General features: G+C 31.8%; 4 protein-coding genes across 5 annotated transcripts; 2 read left to right on the top strand and 2 right to left on the bottom strand.

Moving 5' to 3' along the window:
- Positions 1 to 2,244: 2,244 nt before the first annotated feature.
- LOC137812734 (phosphatidylinositol 4-kinase gamma 4) lies at positions 2,245 to 5,178 on the top strand. The gene is made up of 2 exons (XM_068614910.2): positions 2,245 to 4,066; positions 4,574 to 5,178. The coding sequence occupies exons 1-2, from the start codon at positions 2,732 to 2,734 to the stop codon at positions 4,949 to 4,951; spliced, it is 1,713 nt and encodes a 570-aa protein (XP_068471011.1). The 5' UTR covers positions 2,245 to 2,731; the 3' UTR covers positions 4,952 to 5,178.
- Positions 5,179 to 9,347: 4,169 nt separating this feature from the next.
- Positions 9,348 to 10,154, top strand: LOC137809544 (uncharacterized; the record flags this gene model as incomplete). Its single annotated transcript, XM_068610651.1, has 1 exon — positions 9,348 to 10,154. A coding segment is annotated over one exon (678 nt), but the record flags the coding sequence as incomplete, so codon positions are not given.
- A 2,728-nt stretch (positions 10,155 to 12,882) lies between these two features.
- LOC137812733 (GDSL esterase/lipase At4g10955) lies at positions 12,883 to 15,088 on the bottom strand. 2 transcript variants are annotated; one of them, XM_068614907.1, is made up of 3 exons: positions 14,831 to 15,088; positions 14,616 to 14,745; positions 12,883 to 13,989 (listed from the first exon to the last, which is right to left on the bottom strand). In XM_068614907.1, exons 2-3 carry the CDS (start codon positions 14,675 to 14,677, stop codon positions 13,020 to 13,022), a joined length of 1,032 nt encoding a protein of 343 aa, XP_068471008.1. In that variant the 5' UTR covers positions 14,678 to 14,745; positions 14,831 to 15,088; the 3' UTR covers positions 12,883 to 13,019. The 2 variants fall into 2 exon arrangements, with proteins under 2 accessions (XP_068471008.1, XP_068471009.1); XM_068614908.1 differs by having other exon boundaries at positions 12,883 to 14,006; positions 14,831 to 15,022.
- Positions 15,089 to 16,469: 1,381 nt separating this feature from the next.
- On the bottom strand, positions 16,470 to 23,360 carry LOC137812732 (dynamin-related protein 5A). The gene is made up of 16 exons (XM_068614906.1): positions 22,969 to 23,360; positions 22,820 to 22,883; positions 22,630 to 22,737; positions 22,352 to 22,453; positions 22,200 to 22,250; positions 22,032 to 22,093; positions 21,640 to 21,730; positions 20,239 to 20,303; positions 19,550 to 19,744; positions 19,344 to 19,463; positions 19,034 to 19,104; positions 18,693 to 18,918; positions 18,372 to 18,422; positions 17,256 to 17,484; positions 17,005 to 17,144; positions 16,470 to 16,791 (listed from the first exon to the last, which is right to left on the bottom strand). The coding sequence occupies exons 1-16, from the start codon at positions 23,095 to 23,097 to the stop codon at positions 16,663 to 16,665; spliced, it is 1,833 nt and encodes a 610-aa protein (XP_068471007.1). The 5' UTR covers positions 23,098 to 23,360; the 3' UTR covers positions 16,470 to 16,662.
- Between the last annotated feature and the right edge of the window lie 521 nt (positions 23,361 to 23,881).

Raw genomic sequence — 23,881 nt, 5'->3', positions numbered from 1 at the left:
ATGCAGTAAAATAAGTAACCAACATGAATCAGTTAACATGGGGTCGACTGCCCTAGCTACCATGTGACCTCAATAAGCTCCTTTATGTTTACTGTGCACTTTAGAAAAGGTAGAAACTCTTATAATAATCATTATTCTCTAAAATTAATATATACTCAAACACCCATTTTAATCAATCATAACAAACATAGTACTAAATTTTTAACTGCAAAATGAAAAAAAAAAATACTTACAATAGGTTTAATGATATGAAAACTATTTAACTCAATTAAAAAGTAATAATTGACAGATGTGGGACACGTTTGGGTGAAAGAGCATGTGAGGAGGAATCATGAGTTCCGGAAACATACATGAATATAAATAAAAAGTTGAATTATGTTGGGAAAAATGAAATTCATTAACCTCTTTTCCATTACTTGAGTGCATTGTTAGTAATAATGTAGATCTCAAAATCATGGGACACCAAATCCCATATTCCTATAGACATAGCTGAATTTTGATGACATTAATTTGCTTATAACAAAAGCTAAACCTATAGTTTAATTTACAAGTTCAAAGTGTTGTTCAATGAATAGGAATGTTTAAGGACCAAAATGAGTGCATCTGAAATTCAGGTGGTGGAGACAAAATAAAACAAGTATCTATGTATCTTTGCATCCTGTTTTTTCTCAATCTGAACCACAACTTTAATTCTAGGGTTTAGGGTTTATCACTTCTTCTAACAACTGATATTTAAACATAATTACAAATTAATATCAAAACTAAACTTCTTATAACAAATTCACATATTATAATAACAATAATAATTATGAATACTGTTAGACATTCATTATCTAAAAACAGTATTAGTATAATATGTGATTTTAGTTTAATTGGCTTTCACAAGAAAGAAAAAAAAAACTGAACAAAACCTTGCAAAAATATTCAATTTTCTGATGATTTCCTTTTTTTTGGCAGATTACAATTAGGTTGCTTAAACATTCCAGCAAAATATGCATTTAAATTTTAAAATTACTACTCTACTCCATTAGCAAAACTTAATTTATTGTTATTTTCTATTATAAAACAGACAAAGAGAACCCTATAAAGAGGTTTAACACTGATTTTGATTTTTTTTTCTAAGAGGAACAATTTTTTTTTGTTAAAGTAATAAAAACCCTTATTTGATAACGCAGTAAAAAATGTTGTATAAGTAAATTATGTTAAAAAGTTATGAAAGTTTATTATACCTAAATATCCTTATTTATATATAAAATGGTAAATATATTTCAAAAAATAGTGTTCGAACATTAAACCAATTATACAACCTTAATTATGTTAACTATTTCTTTTAATTTTCTATTTATATCAACATTGAACTAATTACACGTCATGATCATAGAAATTTCTTTTTAAATTTCTATGAGTTAATTTCTATAGATTAAAAAATGATTATATATTCGAAAAGGAAATTGACCAAGTCAAAATAAATTCTGACACGTGTACGGTCTACAGTACTTGCAAATGCAATGTTTGTAGGATGATCATGTATCATACATAAACTACTGCACTCTCTCTCTGTTTCCACTTTCCAAATTCCAATTCAATATTTTTGTACTAATATACATGTATTTTATCGGTTTTACAATAGTAATAAATTTATTAATTTTATAATAATTATCTTCTTGCTTTCGAAATTCACTAAAAAGTCTTGATGTAGTTTTGCAACAATTAATTGTTTTTGTGAATTTAAATAGTTTTTTAACTAATTTAGATAAATTACGAAAGTTAATTTATTTAATTAATAACATTAAATTTTCTTAAAAAGTTATATTATTTTTCAATTACTAAAAATGATCATTCAAAGGTAGCAATTAATGAAATCAACGTAGAAATTTGTCAATGTCATCATTGCACTTCTAACATAATTTCTAATACATTTAAATTTCATTAAGATGCAGTGCAGTGTTATTAAGATGAAGAAGACTGATTAATTTATTGGTAATATATAAATAAGAATCTCAAATGCAGAAAAATTTGAAACAGAAAAAGTGTTAATATTGCTCTTAATTTGTATAGATTTACACTATACAAAATTTACAATGTGGATTAATAATGGTCATTAAACTCTTAATCGCCGTTAAGGTTGACGGAAGAGGTAGGTTAGAAAGAAAAGAAAAAGATCACGAAAGAATACGACGTTAAGTCTCCGTTATAGCAGCTGGGTCAAAACTGTATAAAAAAGCAACGGCTACGATGCCGTTTATATCACACACTCTTCGTCTTCTCTGCAACATCACTGGTTTATCGGAGCAAAAAAATCGGTTCCTCACTCTGTGTTGTGGTGTGGTAATAACACATAACACACCACAAACATCAATATCGGAAAATGCCAGAATCACATTATTCCTCTCAATTCATCACCCTCTCTGCAACCACCCTTTCCTTTTAAGTTCTTCATTCTCTCACTTTTTCCTTTGGTTCTTTCCTTTTGGTAAGAGGCCCCTCTCGCTCGCTTTCCTTCCACCATTCATTCGAGAGCTATTGTTGTTGTTATTACCATTATTCTTCATTTCATCATCCATTCCCACAACACAATCGAAGTAGATTCCTTTTCGTTTTTGTTTGAGTCCCATTGTATTATATCATAAATAAAAAAAAATTTGGAGTAAAGCAAAAAAAGGGTAAGATAAGGTAAGGCCAATTTGGAACCCGGAAAAAAAAAAGGGTAAAAAGTGATTGACTTTGAAAGATGTCAATTGCTGAGTTTGCGTTGAATACAGTTATCAAAGAGAAAGGGCAATGGGAAGGACAACCGGGACATTGTTCTGATGAGCCAATCTTGATTTATCTCACGGTGGATGGCGCTGTGACCCCAATGCGCGTGTTGGAGTCTGATTCCATTGCTTCGGTGAAACTGAGGATTCAGCAGTGCAAAGGCTTCGTGGTGAAAAAGCAGAAGTTGGTTTTTGGTGGCAGAGAGCTAGCTCGCAGTGGCACGCTTATCAAGGAGTATGGTGTCGCTGATGGCAATGTTCTTCACATGGTTCTTCGCCTCTCTGATCTTCTTTTCATTGTCGTGAGGACCGTTTCTGGGAAGAAGTATGAGTTCCACATCGATAGACACCGAAATGTGGGTTATCTGAAGCAACGCATTAGAAAAAAAGGGGATGGTTTCATTGATCTTGAGGATGATCAAGAGCTTTTCTGCAATGATGAGAAGCTCGATGACCAGAGCGTCTTCCATGACATATGCAAGAGTGACGACGATGTGATTCATTTGATAATTAAGAAATCGGCCAAGGTTAAGGCCACACCGATTCGCAAGGATTTGAAGCTCTCCGTGAAGGCATCAGGTGAGAGAATAAAACTTAATAGGGACAAACATGTTCAGATAGCAAATGTGCCACCAGATGTATGTTTCTGGTTGGAACCAATTATTCTGAATCCCAAGATCAATTTTCTTCCTTTCCTTTGGGATATGATACGCTCCACATTTGAAGGTTTGAAGAGAGGAAATGACCCTATTAGGTCCTCTGAGGGCACTGGAGGGACTTACTTCATGCAAGATTCAACAGGTCAGGAGTATGTTTCTGTTTTTAAGCCAATGGATGAGGAACCGATGGCTGTGAACAACCCAAGAGGTCTTCCAAGTTCATCCAATGGCGAAGGTTTGAAAATAGGGACAAAGGTTGGTGAAGGAGCCTTGAGGGAAGTTGCAGCATACTTGTTGGATCATCCAAAGAGTGGGCCACGTTTGTTGTCAGGTGAAGAAGTAGGGTTTTCTGGTGTTCCCCCTACTGTAATGGTGCAGTGCCTGCACAAAAAGTTTAACCACCCAAATGGATTTTCTTGCTCCTCAAAAGATGTTAAGATCGGGTCACTGCAGAAGTTCACTAGTAATGATGGTAACTGTGAGGACTTTGGACCCTGGGCTTTCCCAGTGGAGGAAGTGCATAAGATTACTGTGCTTGATATAAGACTGGCCAATGCAGACAGGCATGGTGGGAATATATTGATCAGAAAGGAGGAAGGTGGCCAGATAAAGCTCATTCCTATTGATCATGGCTACTGTCTACCAGATAAAGTAAGCATTTATTTTCCTAAAAACTTCAGGTTTCGATTCATGACCAATCATGCTGAAATACTGGCCAATATGATTTTAGATTAATACTCACATGTTTGGTGCTAGGTCGAGGAATTAGTTCTGAGTCCAACATCAAATTTAAATTGAAACAACTTTAGAAAACTTTGTGCTGATGATAAAAAAAATTATATTGGATTTTACTAGCAGCTTGATTTCATAATAAAAAATTCTATCAGAAATCATTTTGACCATAATCAATTTTGTAAATGCTCAACCAAACACATAACCCCTTTTGGCATCCACAGAGCACATCATACCTTACATGTGACACAATGCAGATAAATTATTTACTTTTTGTGACATGATTAATTCATTGAAATATGGAGGAGCATAATTTACCAGTGATCTGTGACTTATTGTTTATGCAAGCTATGTGTGTAGAATAACTATATGTAATTGTTTCTGAAATTGATTGAATATGGAGTAACTTGATTATTGTTTCTGCAGTTTGAAGATTGCACATTTGATTGGCTTTACTGGCCGCAAGCGCGTAAGCCTTTCTCTCCTGAGACAGTTGAATATATAAATTCTCTGGATGCTGAAAAAGACTTGGAGCTTTTGAAATGTTATGGTTGGGATATTCCGCTTCAGTGTGCTAGAACACTTCGCATTTCCACAATGTTGCTGAAGAGAGGGGTTGAGAGAGGCCTTACTCCCTATGAAATTGGAAGCATTATGTGTCGGGAAAATTTGAACAAGGAATCTGTGATTGAAGAGATTATCATGGAAGCCCAAGATTCCTTGCTTCCTGGCATGGAGGAACCAGATTTTCTTGAAGCCATCTCGCGGAGCATGGATTCCCACCTTGATAAGCTTGCAAACTAGACTCTTTTTCTGAGTTATAGGTGTATTTGTATGTATTCAGTGAATGAGTCCATTTTGGGATGGACTGCAGGTTGCATAAACTGTGATATGGCTTCATGTGTTCTTCACATTGGCCTCATCATGTTCTTGTCTATTTTTGGATTCTTTGAACTGTTTTTCAGGATTGCATTGCCGTGCTGAACAGAAAGCAAAGGTCTAAATAAGATGTATTATATACTACAGTTTCATATATCATAGTAGAATTGTACGAGGTGTGACAAAGAACTGGATCTGTCACGTGTACATAATAAATGTTACATGTTAGGTGTCACCCCCTAAAAATGTAACATCTTAGGGGGTTTATGAAATGTATCTTTTACCCATTGCCCGCATCTTCGTTGGACTTGTCTCTGTATGAAAAGGGAACATTCAAAAACATGCAAGTATTGATATGATTGTGCAAATTAAATCTTCATCATAAAGCAGACATTTTTGTACGTGTAACTTACTGGATTCATGTTACCCTCACCCCCACAAAAAAAATCTCTTGATGATTGTGTGGTGGTAGGCATTGGCAATTTGACATCATGATATGACATTGAGTCAAGAAGAAAGCAAAATGATTCTACTAGGACTCAGAAAAAGATAATGACAACCATGTGGTCTGATTATGAGCACAGATTGTGCATAGGAAAGGAGAGACACCAATGAAAGTTTGTTAAGTTACGAAGTACTTGTTATTGCTGTTGTTGTTCGTTAATGGTTGGGATTTCGCCAATGAGAGGAGAATGTGAACATCAAAACACTTGGATAGAAGGTTAATCATACTTTGGAAAAATTTGTTTTGACGCAATATAAGAAAATCTTTAAATAGACATTAATTTTTAAAATTAAAATAATTAATTGTTATTTAATTAAATTAAAAATATTTTATAAACTACAAAAATATTGATATTTAAAATAATTTATATTATTAATAAAAAATTATAAAAAAAATTAAATTAATATTTAATCATTAATTACTAATATTTTAACTATTTACTATTTTATATTCTAAATTAATCTTAGAGTAGAGACTAATTTAAATTCTGAAATATCAAGAGTTAAAATGTTGTAAGTACTTAAATATTAATTTATAAGCTATTTTTTAAATTTATATTAATAATATAAACTATTTTAAATTTTAATAATTTTTTAATCTCTAAAGTAATATTTAATTTAATCCATATATATATAGTGACTAATTATTTTTAATTTTTAAATTTGATTATTATTTAGTGATTGATTTGATTATAACAAAGGTCTCGATAATTTCTTAAATAATTATATTAATTTTTAATTTTGATAATCAATTTAATGGTTAGCATTTTTTTGGTCTCACGTAAACCACTCATAAAATTAGTTGTTTGGCTATTGGAAAGATATTTGGTTGAAGATTGAGAAAGTGAATTAGATAGAAGTTTAGAAATGAAAACACAGTGATTAAAGAAGGTTAACCTTATTTTACAGCCTTTGAATTGAAAAAATAGATATGAAAATAACTAAATTACATCTATATTTATTTGTTTAATATTAAAATGATGAAAAAAAAAATTAAAAGTATTTAATTTTAATGACATTTTTTCTAAGTAAATTTCCTGTGTGAATAGTACTTCTTTGTTTCACACTCTTAATAGCAAAATAATTTTATTTAACAATTTCTTGTAATAATATAATAACATTTTAAATTAAAAAATAAAATAAATATAGTTAAAATATCAATTTATTGAATGTGTTTATTACTAGGAGTGTCAAAGCATCAACACTAAAAGATAAGATATATGTAAGTAACTTTTATTTTATCGATAGTATTTTGTAATACTTATATTTTGTTTTTCTATATTAATGTTAAACTCTTGTCATTTAAATATTAAACATTATATACAAAACTGTATTGGAAATGTAATAATTAAATTAAATAGTATAAAATTAAATGATAACATTATTTATTAGCACAATGCTAAGATAAAGTTAAGAAAATAATAATACATTATATATACGCGTATACTATAAGCTATACTGAAAACTTATTTACTGACACCTCTATTTTAAACAAATTATAAGTTAGTTAAATCCACTCATTGTTATAACTTATCTCCATTTCTTCTACTTATAAATTTTAATAAAAAATAACCTTTAATAGTATATTGTTTATTTTAATTTTCAGTAAGTTTAAAATTAGCTAAAAATCTAAAACTATAATTACCTAAAAGTATACGTCTATCTGTTTCTAACATAAAAATATAACTTATATAAAATAATAATCTTAATAATATTTTTATGACATTTTATTCTTATATTACTTCATTCATCTACTAATTTGACTAAATTTACCAATTTTCACATTTTTCAAAACTTTCACTTAACTTATTAATTATTATTTTTGGCATATATATACTTATAAAGTCTATTAAATAAAATGCATTGTTTATTTGAAAATTTACACAAAATCAATGTAAAAGTGATCAAACAAAAAAGAAAAATGTGTTTTAATGTTAACATTGAATATGATTTTTATACCTTTTTAAATTGAATTTTGTCTCTCAATATAAAAAAAAAAATCACTTTTCAATATTTGTTGTCATTAAGTTTAGAACAAAATAGAATGAGCCCTAAGATTAATTACTATTGTATCAGATACTTTTCAGTTTTTAACATACAAAGAACTCTTTAATTATTATAATTTCATTTGCTAAACTTTTACTTGTACGAAAAAAAAATCAATTATAAAGGTATTTTTTAAAATCAAAGTATGTAAAATATTATAAGCGGTAAATGATAGAAGTGATTAAATATAAAAGTTATAATTATAAGAAAAGAGAAAGTGTTCCAATTATTTGTCAATCTCCTACCTTTCCCTCCATCATTTTCCCGCCACCAATCCACTTTTCCGGTAATAAAAAATTAAACTAAATTGTTTAAAAGAATGCAATTTATAAAATTTAAAATAGAATAGCAAAACAAAATAAAAAAAAAATGATATTGAAGTCAAGTAATGTATAACAGCTAGATTGGGCTTTTGGTACAATTGCTGCCCAATTGTGAAACTCCCAATGTTATACGACTTTGCACACTCTTCAAAAACTATCATATTAAAATATACTCACATTTAACTATTAACCGTTTACCACTTTCATAACTATGATAAGATATAAAGAACTATTAAAATTTTCGTTTTTCTCATTTGGTTGTTAGGATTTCACTGGATCATTTTCGTTTTTGTGATTCTCCTTCGACTCTCAATCTTGGGTGAATGACAAATAAAAAATTTATTTATAAAATGCATAGTAAAACGGGTGATCGACACTCGAATAAGTGCACAGTGATAAATAACGTACATTTATCTTTAAAAATTACATTATCTATATTATTTTAATAGACTTACCTTATTGGATTTGATTAGTGAAATGGATCGTACTTATAACTGCATTACTTAATTCTTAATGACATTAATTTCACTGACCTTAGTTTGACCATGATGATTTGTCTCGATCAGATTTTCTTGAGTTCGATAAGAATGACCAAATCTCGGTCATACCCATACTAGTAAATATGATAATTATATAAATTAAATCTAAATTAGCATATATCTCCAGAAAAATTTGAATGATTTTTTTTTAATTGACATATTCTATACACAACTTCAAAACTGACCCCGTTAAGAATTGCCATGTGTTTACAACATGAATTTCGTTAATTAAACATTATTTCAACATTATAGACTAGATCTAGAATAATTCGTGATTGATAATATTGATAAAATATCTTAATTTGGTAAAGGGTAACCAAGCAGTTTAAAACTAAATTTACATGTTTTTTTTTTTTAAATTTGAAATAGTGAAGGTTGACAGAAATTGCAGAAAGACGCAGTTGGTTATTAATTGAAAAGAATATTAGTGCGGCAAAGGGACCACCACCACCCTCATAGTCAACAACACTGTCCACTTCAAGACAAAAATCTCTTTATTTCTATTAATATTACCAATCCTTCTATTTTTTATTAATCAAAATTTTAAATTCATTATAATTTGTTATCTGTTTCGTTTTGCAATTATAATCCCACTTCACTTAATAATATTTTATATTAAAAGAATACTAATAATTATATTATTTATAAATTAGTGGGAGAAATTGTGTTTTATATTTTGAAGAAAATGAAACGAATGAAAATTGGTACTTTAGGAAGAAGAGGTGGAAATACTAGTAATAGAGCACTTGAGAAATTGAAAAGTAATGTTGGGTTTTCTTGTTTTGCATTTTGCAACAATTTTTATTTTATTTTTTCTCAAATCATGTGGGGTTTTTGTTTTGGTCGCATCCTTAAATTATGCGCATAGGCATCTTTTTCCTCATCCTTTTCCTGCCTTCAACGTAACCAACAACACCCACTTCCACTCTGGCTCTCCCTCTACCACCGCAGGCCGCGGCCGCCGGAGCTGCTCCGCCCCATGTCGCACCGAGGCCGAAACGGCCGCGTCCACCGTCGGGGCGCACCAACCTCGCTTCCTGCGTAGTCGCCACCATCTTCCTAGTCTTCATCATCATCGTCATCCTCATTGTGTACTACACTGTGTTCAAACCCCAGGACCCCAAGATCGCCGTCAACGCCGTCCAGCTCCCCACGTTCTCCGTCGCTAACGGCACCGTCAACTTCACGTTCTCCCAATACGCCGCCGTCCGGAACCCTAACCGCGCCGCCTTCTCCCACTACGACAGCTCGCTCCAGCTCCTCTACTCCGGCAGCCAGGTCGGGTTCATGTTCATCCCAGCCGGCGAGATCGACGCCGGGCGGACGCAGTACATGGCCGCCACCTTCTCCGTCCAGTCCTTCCCCCTCTCCGCGCCCGGCAGAGTGGGCCCCACTCTGGCGAACGGCGACGGAGTGGGCTTCAACTATGGGCTTAGGATTGAGCCCACTTTGGAAATCGAATCCAAGTTAGAGATGGTGGGCCGCGTGAAAGTGTTGCACTTCTTCACCCATCATGTTTACGCGAAAGCCGGTTGCAGGGTCGCCATTGCCGTAACCGATGGATCCGTGTTAGGTTTTCACTGCTAATTCTTTTTTTCTTTTTCTCGTAACTCTAGACTTTACCACTAAAGTAACTATATAATCACTGTAACTGTTAGTCACCTTGAGTAACCAAGGGTTCACGGTTAAAATTGTAAAGACCCTTTTTCCTTTTCATTTTTCCTTCTCCAATTGCGAAAGTTTTGAGGCAAGAAATAATATTATTCATCTAGAGGGGAATGGGGCATTTAATTTATAATGTAGCACTATTTTGGAAAGAAAAAAGTATATAAATTTGAAGTGATAGATTATAATAGAAGAAAGTGTAGTTAGAGGAGTAATATGGGTTAAGAAATGTGAAGATTATGTGTAATGGGTGGGGCTAGAAAGTGGGGTTATTTATGTGTTACTTTATTGGGATAAGTTAAAGGTTAAGTAAAGCGTTGTAGGAGGAGGCAGAAAGTGGAGGCGAATGATGAGTTTGAAAGAGAACTTCTTTTGGCTTTTGTGATGGTAATTAATTGTGGGTTAAGCAAAGTTGGATACCATTCTTGATAGTGATACTAGTTTGACCAATGGTGTGAAAATTGGAATGAAGTGAATGAGGTTTTGGTGAAAAAAGGGAATGGGTTCATTTGTGTTGCTTGATATCAAGTAATTATATATTTCCCTATGTTGACAATCTTTTCTTGCAGTTAAAAATTGTTACAAATATCAACACTGCTAGTACAAGAAAAATATTTGTTATTATTATTTTCATATTATAATAATAGAATTTTAATAAATAACGTAATTTTTTTGGTTATGAGATCATTTGTATTGATGCTCCATTTAAAGTTTTTTTAAACAATATTGACGATAAAATAAAATAAAATGTTCAAAACGCCAAGGACCAAATTTGAAAAAAAAAAAAAAGCTTACAAGAACTAAAATAAAAAAGATGTTAAATTTAAAAAAAAGGAAAATTCATATTTAAGTAATAGTTATGTTTAATTACATTATTCACTAATTCAAGGAATATATATCAACTTGTAACAACATAAATGTGAGTGTCTCCTTAACAAACTTTTAAATTAAAAGTATGAAATGAAACTAACAATTAATCTATATTTATGAGTTTTATCTAAGTTAATATTGTTCTGGTCTCAAATTTACCATATTTAAGATTATCACATTTTAAATATTATTTGTTATATTATTTGTTTTGCTGTTTGGTGGTGAGTTAAAGAACGGAAATATTTATAAATCTTTAGTTTGAATACTAAGTGTGTGAGACATTTTAAATACATTGAGACTAAAAATAAACGTGATCACCTAAACTCTCAATATAACTCTATCGTAAATTTACTACTAGTGTTACAGTACTAACATATGAAACATTATTCACTTTGAACATTGGTAATTCTATCATAAAATAATAAAGTTTAGTTCAATAAATTTCTAAATACAAAAGGAATTCCTTAAGTGAAATTGATTCCTAAGTAGATTTTAAAGTCTGTCATTTGCTTTAATGTTAGTTTAATGAAAATAATTAATCCTTTATCTTTAATTTTCATCTCTTCAAAATTTTACTTTTACTGCAAAGAGATTTCTATGAAGACAGAAAATAAGGATTATTATTGATTATGAAGATCAAGAAATAACATTTATCATAAATTACTCACATTATTACATTATAAAAGAAGAGGATGATAAATGTTTCAGCAGAGACTGGATTGACTGAGTTTTCTGAATGTGAATAATGTATTTTATAAGTCTTAGTTACTTATTATGATGTCCTTCCAATCTTAACTAATATTACTTAATATTTAAAGTTGTTCTTTTTTTTCAACTACCATATTTTCATAATTTTTATTTAAGATTCTTGATAGTTTTATTGAATCTCTCTATTATTCGTTAAAAAAAGACGACAATCAAACCAATAAGATAAATTTTATTTCTTCTTAGTAGGAGATTAGACTAATTAACAATATACACAATTTTTGAACCTTGAGTCAGACTAGGTGACAAAACTTTAAAAAATAGACATGGTTTAATTTTTTAATGTTCGATCTATCCATGACGTACATAAAAAATCTTATATAAAATAAAATGTTCATTACATTTCTTAGTTGCTTCAACTTTCTCACACAAACAAATAACAAATGTCTAATATTTGCTTTGATGACATGTGTTCTATCTTTATTAGTGTCCTAGTGCGAATGTCATGCTTGTTTATAGAGTAGATATTAAACTAGTTTTTCCTTACATTAGCCTGACTATTAAAGTTTTGGCAACTGCACACACTTCCTTACTACTACTGAATTTTGCGTAAAAATTAACTATACTCAAGAAAAAATGTAATGGAACGTGTACTCACCATGCAATATCAATGTATAAGTTATAACTTTTTGTAGTAGAAATGAGTGAAACATTGGTTAGCCTCGACACATGATCCTGTCTGAGATTAGGGGCTATGTATTTCCAGAGCCCCGTTGACATGAAATAAAAAGTAAGATAAAGAAGTAGATGAGGTATTCATTAAGACATGCCCTAGTGTGATACTTAGCCCTTTTTTGGTAAGGCTGGGATATTTTGTATACTTATGAGGTTATAGCATGCTGTTAAGTGATAAGAGAAGCAGTGGTTTCTGACATGATCATAACGTGAGGAACAAAAACAGGAAAAATAATTGAATGTGAAAAAAGTTCAAATGGGTTACAAATGCAAGTTCCTAAGCATTATGACAATAAGTTTTCAGCCAAAACCTCTCTATTATATAACATTATAAGCATTAAAGAACAAAGAACAAGCCAGTTCAAAGCCAACAGTTGTTTCGTTTTTCAACAGTAATAACACATAATTTTTGTTCTAGTAAACGAAAGTTACTTAAGGCAGAGAAGGTTTCCTCCATGCAAAATGGTCATTTTATAGACAGGGCAATTCAATCATTATCATTTACCTTGCTCATTAGTCACTCCTAATGGATTTTTTTTCAGTCTGTACAAGAAAATCAGAACCAACAGCTCCCAATGCATCACAATAAATAGATATCTACAGGAACTACTTATAATTGTAGAGCTTGTTTTCTACCTGCAAGTCAGCTTTCCACCACTGGTGAATACCATGAGCTTCTTTGAAATCGCGCGAAGGGGTAATGTTTACTGTCAGAGAAGCTGAAGGAATGAGGTGGAGGGCTTCAGATTCCTTCCCAAATGCACCCATCAATAGGCCACCCAGTGAATTTTGAGTTGCTAACCTTTCAATCATTCCTGCTCCAATCTCATCCATTTTTCTTCTATGTTCAAAATACCCAATGTATTCTGAGCAGATATGATCAGATGGATTCACAAACAAACCAGGAACCCAGGCAGCCAAAGCAACAAATGGATCAACAGATAAATCCTTCGGCTTCTTGGCTTGCATAGCAATGGTGAGTCCAGCAGTTATCACACTGCCAGCAAATCGAATCCCATGTTTCACCCTCTCATCCTTAATTCTCTCAATTGGAGCAGATACAAATGGGGGGTTGAAAAGAAAAGATTCAATAAACATGCCATTCTTGGCCATTGTTTTCCCAGTGAGCATTGCCATTGCTGATCCCAGGGAGTGTCCAGCCAACCAAACATTTGAATCACCTACAGTTGCTACCATGTTTCGAACAGCCTGAATAGCTATTTCAGAGCGAGAAGTTCGATGAAGCCCTTGTTTGATCAAGTGGATATCCAACTCAATATCACGTGAAACTGAGTGTGATTTGGTCAGAGTTCCTCTGAAGGCAATCACATAACGTGGACTTGTATATATAGTATCGTTACACTGAGATGATGAAGGCCTGAACTCATATATTGCTCCGAAGATAGACGAATCAACATCGTCTACAAGCGGACGGAGCAGCTGAAACTGAAAGAATGTCCACCAAGGAGGTGCAAGGGCATTTGAACCTTCACGTTTTTCTTGCCGATCCCTTTCTAGAATGTAAACACCTTGTACCAAACTAGCAGCAACTGCCATTCGATGATACGCGGTATCCCTGAATCAGATGGTACACTACTTTGTATTAGCCAAATACTTCAAATAGAGCACCAAAAGACACAAATCCTACTATACAATACAACTACTGCATTCAAAAGAATTTCCAATATTCAAGCTCCATGGAAAAGGAATATCCTATGTGTATCAGGCTTTTAACTAACAGAGTTTCTGGTAAAATTATTAAGAAATGGACTTGCAATTATAAGAGAGGGTTTACAACCACATAAAGAATGAAAAGTCGATATAGAATCTCCAATAATAACCACCCATAAAAATACATAGAATCTTTCCGAAAATGGTATAAATTCATATGGTATTAGTTTCAGCATGCTATGTAGTGGGGTCATACTCATATTATAAACTGATCTATTATATCGTATGTCAAAAATTAAGGGGATAATTTGCAATTACACGTGTATATTATTAAGAAAAAAAAATTAAAACTTTGTGTATTGCCCCACCAAGTAGATACCTCTCTGCAATTGAGTACAATCACGCAAATGATAATCATATCAGCCATTCTAAATCAGACATGGTGGATAAGAGATAAACAATGTAAACTAAATGTAGAGAAATACCCCCAAAAAATATTTAAAGCGGAGTAATTGGTTTCATAGATCTTACCAAGAGACATGAGTTAGATGCAAAGGTCCTGAGAGGTCAAAACTTTCCCTCTCAGATTCCATGGCTTCCTTCTAATTGCAACTTAAGAAATTGTCAGAAACTGTGAGCAACTCAAAATCAATTAATTGCCCTGCATGATGATATTCAATCAAATGAAATCCATGTTTGACAATATGATTTACAGTGTCGGAGAAGAAAAAACAATTAGATTTTACAAGAATATTGCGGCGCATTCCACAGTGGAGATTCTTGAATAGAATTAAATGAAGATTTGAAATTCGCATGGCATTTGTACGAGAAGAAAAAGGAGCATATTCGCATCTAAGCCAAGAGAATTGAGAACGGAAAAGAGATTGTTGTTTGTTGCTGACGTTATTCTCGAATCTGAGGAACTCCGCTTCAATCGCAATCGGAACGCAACCAACGCTCTTTTTTAAAGTACAGTTTTGTCCACCACCTCCTAATTACATTTTAAGAAAATTTTAAAACAATACCAGTATATTTAAAATATGAGCATAAAATATAAATAAATGTATTCAATATTAAATTAAACAGGCTATTTTTACTAGGGGACGCACATTTTCTTTTGAAAATATTATAATTATTAAAATAAAAATATATTTTCTGATTTTATTGTAGATATTTTTTTTATTATGTTGGTGAATTTAAAAAAGAATTACTTAAAGAATAAAATCATAAGGAGATTTTCCTGAAGAGTAATTATAAAAATAAATATTTTTTATGATTTTATTGTAAGTATTGTTAAAGTGCAGAATCCTTTATTAATATTAGAAAAAAAAATATGTATGTATATTCACGTTTTTATTACATTAAATGTGAATAATTAATTAAAAAATAATATAATAATAATTTAAAATATATATACAAATATAATTTTATGAAAATAATATTAAAAACATTTATGAGAGGATAAAATTATCCCATTAAAAATGACACCAAAAGAAGTTAAGAATAATATGCTGATAAAAAAAAGTTAAGAATAATATATTATTTTTCTGTAATAGTATAAATAATGGTATGAATAATTATTAAAATAAAAGATATTATCAATTATAAATAATTTTATGAAATCAAATAACCAAACTTTCAGATAAATTAACAAAATCCTTGAGAGAGAACCTAGAATCAAATATGTGTTGAGAAGGAGTGTTAGAATAAATTATCTTAAGTAATTTATTGTAAAATTGCCATGTGTTTTATTCTGTAACTAATTCCTAGATATATTATTTCATATTTTCTTCATTTTCCTCTCATTATATGATGTATTCAAGTTATTATAAATGACAACCCGAAAGAGAAAAATTCACTCTCTCAAAATCATTCTCTTTACTTTCTTTTTTTCTTCCTAAAGTGTTATGATATGATATTATATTTAATGCATATCAATTAACAAATAACATAAATATAACTTACATGAAAGTATTACACTATTCAACAACTTTATATAAAATTTAATTTTAACCAATTACCCACATAACTGTAAATATATATTGGCTTTATTATAAATATATAAAGTTTATAAAAAACAATAAGAAATAATGATTTATATTTGAATATATTAATAAGAAAAATATAAAGCTAATTTGAATTATATAAATGAAATATTAAGTAATTTTAAGCCAATATAATTTCTTTATATATAATTCATATAATAAATTTGACATGAATAGCGGCTTATCATTAAAAACAAGTAATTAAATTCAATAGTGTAAGCAAAGTTGTAATTTGGAGATGGAAAGACTCACAGTTGCTGTAAAAGGAAAGGACAAAGTATAGAAAATAGAAGGGAAAAAGTGGGTGTCAAGTGTCAAAGTATCAGCACTCCAACAAAAATGAAAGATCTATAATCACTCCATTATATAACACAAAAAAATCAATTTTCTCCCTTTTCATAATCGTCTCATCTATTTAAGATGACAATATAAATGGATAATAAGATGAGAATAAAAAATGAGTATGAATATTGAACTGGAAATAGCAATACTACTAACTCTAGCATTGTTACAAACGTGATGGATATACATATCTACTTGGACCAAGCAACTGCGTCTATTTCAGCTTGTGCACTCCGGTACAACTCTAGTCTCTTTGCAAGAGCACTACGTCGTTCCATAATTGCAGGATCCTCATTCAGCAAGGAGGACAAACGCTTGGTCTGCCAAAAGGATTTATGCAGTCCAATATTAAAACCAAATGAAATACAAGCTAATATAAATAAATTTATCTTTCTTGAATGATTAAAATTAAAAGATAAATGCACATGATTTTTTAAACAAGAATAAATTTAGATCATTAAATATTATTTGCAAGATCAAGATTAAAAAAGAAATGTAACTCAAAACTTTGGAAGAAAACCGTTAATTCTTACCTCCATTTTGCCTAGGTCTGTGAAAAAGTGATCAAGTAAACTACGTTTTGCCTCCCGCACTTGACAGTAGACAATGGACTTGGGAATCGAATTCCGCAGTGTAGCACAGACCATATTGACATACGATAAAATTGTTGTTCCTGTTTATAAGTGAGTGAGTCGTCCATTTGAAACATAATGATGAACACACACATCAAACTAGAAGAAAAAGTTGTAATATAACAAGTGGACCTGCAAAGAGTAAGACTTACCAATTCGCCTTAAATATGAATCATTATATCTATCAAAAATTGAATGTGTGGGATTGCCACCCTTGTCAACATCTTGAGGAAGCTTCCGAAAAAAATCAACAGTCAGGTAGCCACATTCCATATCAACTAGCTGCAGTGTTGCTCTTTTGCTTTCGTCCCTCATTCTTTCTAGTGAATCAACAGCTGCAGCCCCAACCTCAACCCGGAGGCCTGGATACTGCTTCAAATCCTGTAAATCAGCCAGGTTATGTATTAGCTGGGGAAATTGTGAACCCGAATAACTTGGATTAGTGGAAAGAAAAGATTAAAAGTATATGTAAAGTAGAAGCGGGTAAAATTCCAGATAAATTATTATAAAAAGGCATGAAAAGGACAAGTGTCATCAGTCCCCACATTGAAGTCTGTCTCCATTACTTTGGAAATTCCAACATAAAAGCATCAGCATTCACAAAACCTATACAAATTTCATCGAATAAGGAAAGGCAGTTTTATTGATATGTCAAAAATATCAGAAATAACTGTGGCCAAGTCTTTTGAAGCCCTCTTCACTATGTATTTAGATGGAAAACCAGGCGGTGGGGAGGAATAGTAGACAATAGTATGCCAAGACAATGTGTACACAAATATTGATGACTGTTGTTGTGCAACTATTAAGAAAAAAGATGTCAAAAAAATCAATTAAGGTGGTTTGAACTAGTGCATCTACTAAAGGCACGGGTGAGAAGAGTAGACTACATGGTTTCTAAACCAGGAAACAGGGTGGTAGATTGAGTATGAGAGAGAAATTATTAAAAGTATTACCAAGTGAATAATATCTTACAAATTTGTTTTTTAGATGAACCCGAAAGCATAGTCTGATACATAAAGCTAACTTTAGCTACTGGGATAAAGCTATTGTTATTGTTGAAAATGATATTAAAACATGAACTTTGTCACCGGAATACTCGAGAAAACATCAGAGCACTGACAAGTACGAGAACTTGTCACTCACAGATACAGCAGAAAAATTAAATAAGTACCGCTAGGAAGATGCTAAAGTTCACAATAGCTTTGTGAACATCAAATATAGTTAAAAGAAATACACCACATGTTAAATATGTACAGCCAGAAACATACCACGGTCTCACTGATAGATTTGTGAATCAGGTCCTTTAACAGGGAATGAACCTGGAAGCATTTAAAATGACACTAGTGAGCATGAAGTGGACCGTGTAAATAAATCAATCAAGAAAAAAAAAAAACACAATACAACAAAATATTAATTTTGAAAAAAAATTCATCAATTTACAAACTTTTGAGAAGAGGCTAATTTGTCAGCTCAGACCAATAAGAAAAAGGAGGCCCTTCAATCAATAAAACATTTTTCTGGCCAAATAACTTCCATTCAGGAGTGATTATCAGCAATGAAAATTAGATGACTCAAATATGAAATCATACAGCATCAACAGCTGCCTCCGCAGGGCCCCTAATAGTTATTAGAGAAGATTCAATGAGACGGCGGTATCCTTGTTCTGGAGCTATTAGATGAGGCTGGTACCCATCAGCTTCTGTAATAAGCTTCCTTATATTTTCCATTGAAAGCTGCTTATCAAACTGCAACCTTTTTAAAGCAGCAGGGAGCTGATTGTCAAAGACATTATAAATTTTATCACCTCCAGGCCGCCTGTAGGAGATCGGAGAAATTATTCAAGTTAGTTTGAAACCAAAAACGAATGCAGCATGGAGATAATTTTGAAGCAAAAAAATTGCACACTAGGTTACAAAAATGAAGCACATACACGCCATCAAGATGATCTTTAAATATTTGATCAAATGAGCGGCATATTTCCATGATTGAGTACAACTTGCCCTGCATGTGATGGGTAATGAGTCATTAAAAACTTTCAAACACCAAGCTAGAATGCCTGAAAGTGTCATGCTATCTTCTCATCACCACAGCTACCATGAATGAATAAATGAAAATTGTCCAACATATTGTGGGAATAGATATTTACAGACTTATGCACAATGATAGAAGTTTAGAACGACAAGGCCTTTTGACCAATGAACACATGAAATAACAACGGATTTTAAAAAGAGATAACTTACCCCAGCATCAGCGGCAACAGGCTTCCCTAAACGAGTTTGTTCAGCTTCAAGTTCAGCTATTGTTTTGTTAATAAGAGATTGAATGCCAGGAATTTTGGACTTGATTACTGTTTCCAAGTGCTGAGATATAAAACAAGAATTTTGTAAGTACAAAAACAATACATTTAATTTAAGTCAAACGATGCTACAAATTCTTATCTTTATACCTTTGAGAGCATCTTTGCCAGATGCTCAGAACCCATTCTGTGTGCAAGGTGTTTATATTCAGGGGTACTATTGAAGTACTCACGTTCTCTACGCCTAGCAGCAATCATGTCAACATTCTTGTTTATGTCTTGTTGAGATCTATTCACAACACCAATCCAGGGAAACTTTAACCTATATGCTCTTCCTTCCAACATCTGAGAATATATGCCATACACATCAGTACTTATGAGGTAAGTAATGAGACATGCTCAATTCCTAGTAGAAAGAATAATTTAACTTGTAAAATCATGAGCCTAGTAGACACTGCATCAACCTCCTAATCAATATGAAACAGACTAGAGTCCATTGAAATCAAATAATTCTGTTAAAATAATATACATGAATTCAGTTTCAATTGAAACCAAACTCATTTTTGTCAACTAAGGAAAGCTCACAGTCAATTCTTGTGATTGATGGATAATTGACAGTCTTGATGTTCCAGTAAAAGAAGGTCAATCTTGAGAAAGAAGGAAACTAGTAGTGCAGCATTTAGGAGGGAGGTATCAAAATCTAAATATTTCATAGATAATAACAGTATAAAAAAAATGTCTTGATACACCTTTTCCATAGTTATGAGAATCCTTAATCTTGCAATGAATTATCACCGTGTCATTATATTGGTATTGGATATTATAGTTGTTTGACTTACATCAACAGCATCAGTACCCTTGTCCATAAGATCAATCTTTGTCAAAACTCCAATGGTCCTATCCCCTAAAAATTTGAAATGAATAAACCAAGAATTAGAACAACAACTTACTTTCTTTAAGCTGATCACTTCAATAAAACGTTTATAATCAACAATTTAAACAATTAGAATCACAATGAGAATTTGGCCCCGCTAAAGTAAAGGGGGTTCACTTCAAAGGATAATGTGTTGTCATAACTATTGTTTTCTTGATAAATATATGCATATATCAAACTGTTAATCAAACTCTAATTTTATAATTATCATTTAATTTCTTAATTGAGTTTGCGATAAATATACACTGCTAGTGCTATGAGATTTTTCCTATTATGAAATTTGATTTTGGAATAAAGTTTGAATAGTGGTGTGTTGTTATCGTTGCAAATTTTATCTTAGCTAACTTAAATTTCAAAATAAATCTAATGGCAGGTTATAGGTTTTATGAATTTCAAATTGGCTATAGAAGATTGTTGGTACAAAGATAAACCTCTTTTTCACCATAATTCTCTTATCTCCATTGATAGATTAACCAAAAGTCAAGCTAGGAAATGGTAAAATTGTACAAGCTAAAGGAAAGGGGTAAATTCTATATCAAACAGGGAAAAGTGTGATAATTGTCACAAATGTTCTCTACATGCCAGAAACATTTAATATTGCACAAATGCTAAGAAATGGATTTAAAGTTTTTTTTTTTTGTTTTATCATTGGTGAATGCAGAGCTATGACTGACAATATTGAATGATTCGAAATAGTTTTTAGTTGAAGTTGGATTTAGCTGAAGATCAGGAATTTAGACAAAATTGATGAGATTTATTGGGCAACTTGTTAACATAATGTCTTAAGCACTTAGGATATGAAGTTTGAAGTTCATGTAGCTCAAACTTGGCCTTTCTACGTCAAATCACAAAGTTGAGCGTTAAAATTATGATATTTTGCCTTATCTAAAATTAGATTTTAGAATAAGGTATACACAGTATTTTGTTATTGTTGCAGATTTAGTCCTTAATGTTTTATTTTAGTTAGTTAATTTAAATTTAAAATAAATCTAATCAAAAGTTAAATATTTTAAGAATTTTAAATTGATTGTTAGTCTATAAACAGATATCTTCATTTATAAATTTCAATGGCCACTTTTCTTCAATTTTAGTCTCTCTATTTTCTCTACAAATTCCAATATTTTATATTTTATTTTTAAAATATATTCTAACATATGCATATATAAATATATATATATATAGCTTTATAATTGAACAAATTATAGCATTGGTTATGAATACACAATAACAAATGAAAAACTTCAACAAGAACATGCAACATGAAGAGTATTCAAAGATGAATGAAAATGAATTATTTTGAAATTACCGGTAGGATCCACTTCACGGGAAATTTTAATTGCATCAGATGTTGCGAGATCTTGATTGGCAGGAGAAATAGCCAAAATTATACAGTTTGGCTGCAAATTAACGTCAAATTCAGCACAATAAATTTACCACATGGAAATATTTTTTCAAAAATGTCTACTATGAACGTAGTGATCAGAAAAAAAATAAAACACTAGCATGATTTTTGCACAATCAGCTAATTTTCCAAGTTAGGTTTTTCAGATATATAAATTATGATTGCAAAAATCATAAATAAATTATGATAGCAAAAATAATATATAAATTATGATTGCAAAAATAATATATAAATTATGATTGCTTACGATGTTCCTTACTTAAAGGAGATATTTGTAGTTACAAACTAAACCATACCTTCTCAATGTAGGAGCGAACCATATCCTCGATGTCTTTCACAATACTATCCGGTTGCCCCTCTATATTTTTTTGAAAAAGACCAGTTAGTATGTTAGCATCATAAAATTTAACAACTCTCTCCACCTGTAATCATCGATAGTAAATGTGTGTCAATAAGTTGCTTACCGACAGCTACTTTAGTAAGTCCGGGAAGATCAATGAGGGTCAAGTTAACAACTGCAAAAGTCCAAGAAGTCGCTCAAAGTCAAAGAAACAGATTATGAGATTGATCTACTAGGCATTGGCATTGTTACAGAAAAACAAAATTCAAAACCCACCATTAGGAGAGTATATACTAAGATGAATCGGAACAGTAGAAATTTGTTTGCTTCGTCCAGTCTCTCTATCAGTTTCATCTTGAATCTCCTTCCTCACAGCAACTACACAAATTAAAGATCATCATTACTAATAGCAGTCCTACATAAACTGAAATCGGTCGACAACATTGAATAACCTTGGAAAGGACATATACGTACAAACCATTTATTTATTTATTAACGAGCAATAGTAAAGAATAAAGAGGTTGTAAATTGTAACTTTGAGAATAGAAAAGTACCAAAATCGGTGAACCTCTTCCTCGGGAGGTGTAGGAACTCAGCGTACTCTCTGCTTCCCTCGTCAATCTTGTGAAGCTGCAAAACCAGAGGTCGCCGCGTAACAATCCCTGCAAGACGATTCGCACGCGTGAGTTTCAAATCAGAAGCATCGATTTAAGGAATACATAGAGAGAAACGAACGAGGATGACCTGATCCACGAGGTAAGAAATCTTTGCCGACAACGCTCTCCAAGACGGAGGACTTTCCTGAGCTCTGAAAGGGAAAGAAACACGATTCGTCATGATTCGTTGCGAAATGAAAAGAGAAGCGAATAAGAGAAAGGGATCGGAGGTGTGACCTGGCCTCCGACAACGGCGATGGCGGGAAGAGAGTCCCACAGTGTGGGGAGTGCAGTGTTTTCGCCGTGGTCACCTAAGGCGGTGCAAGCTCTCTGGATTTTGTTAACCAAAGAGATGAGATTCTCCATTTCGATTTCGTGAGATCTGTTCGCTGGATCGGATTCAGATCGCCGGTGACGGTTACGGAGAGAAGAGAGAGCGCGAGGTTCGCGTTTGGTGCTGTGTCGATTGTGGTGGAAGGGTTCGAAAGGGCAAACGCGGAGTCTTTTTGTAAGGAGTGTGAATTGGTTTGAAAAGGGACGTGATGCCAACGGGATACTATCTTTTACGGCCCTGTAAGAATGTACTAGAAACGCATTTTACTGCTTAGTCGGTCACTGTTTTTACCGCTAGATTCTTGTTATGCTGTGTTCTCTCTGTAATACTATTTTACTTTCTTGTTAACAAAATTAATCCACATTTATTAACGTTTAGACGGATAACAAATGTTTCTACTATCTTCATATATGTAATTACACCTGTTAAATCTTAGTGAATTTGACTATTTTTCTTGTGTGGCATTGTTTTTTCTTTTGTTTAAAATAAAACCCAATTATTTTTTAAATAAAACAATACAATACTAGAGTTTGGTGTGTGAGCATTTTTTTTTGTCTAGTTTTGATTCATATATTTTAAAAATGGACATAATTTTTTATTTGTTTATTACAGGAGAGAGTGGAGAAAGATAAGAACTATTATGAAAATAAAATTTTATCCATAGAATTAGATTCATTTTCTATAGTTTAGTGAGTGAACCATTTTTGTCACCATAGTTTTAATGGTTGAATCTTAATTCATATATTTGAAAAAATAGACGATTTTAATTGTTTAACTTTAATTTATATATTTTTTCAAATGAATTTTAACCTTGTA

Source organism: Phaseolus vulgaris, chromosome 2, assembly GCF_051622355.1.
Source record: "Phaseolus vulgaris cultivar YP4 chromosome 2, ASM5162235v1, whole genome shotgun sequence".
Taxonomy (NCBI): domain Eukaryota; kingdom Viridiplantae; phylum Streptophyta; class Magnoliopsida; order Fabales; family Fabaceae; genus Phaseolus; species Phaseolus vulgaris.
This window is presented reverse-complemented; position numbering and strand designations above follow the sequence as displayed.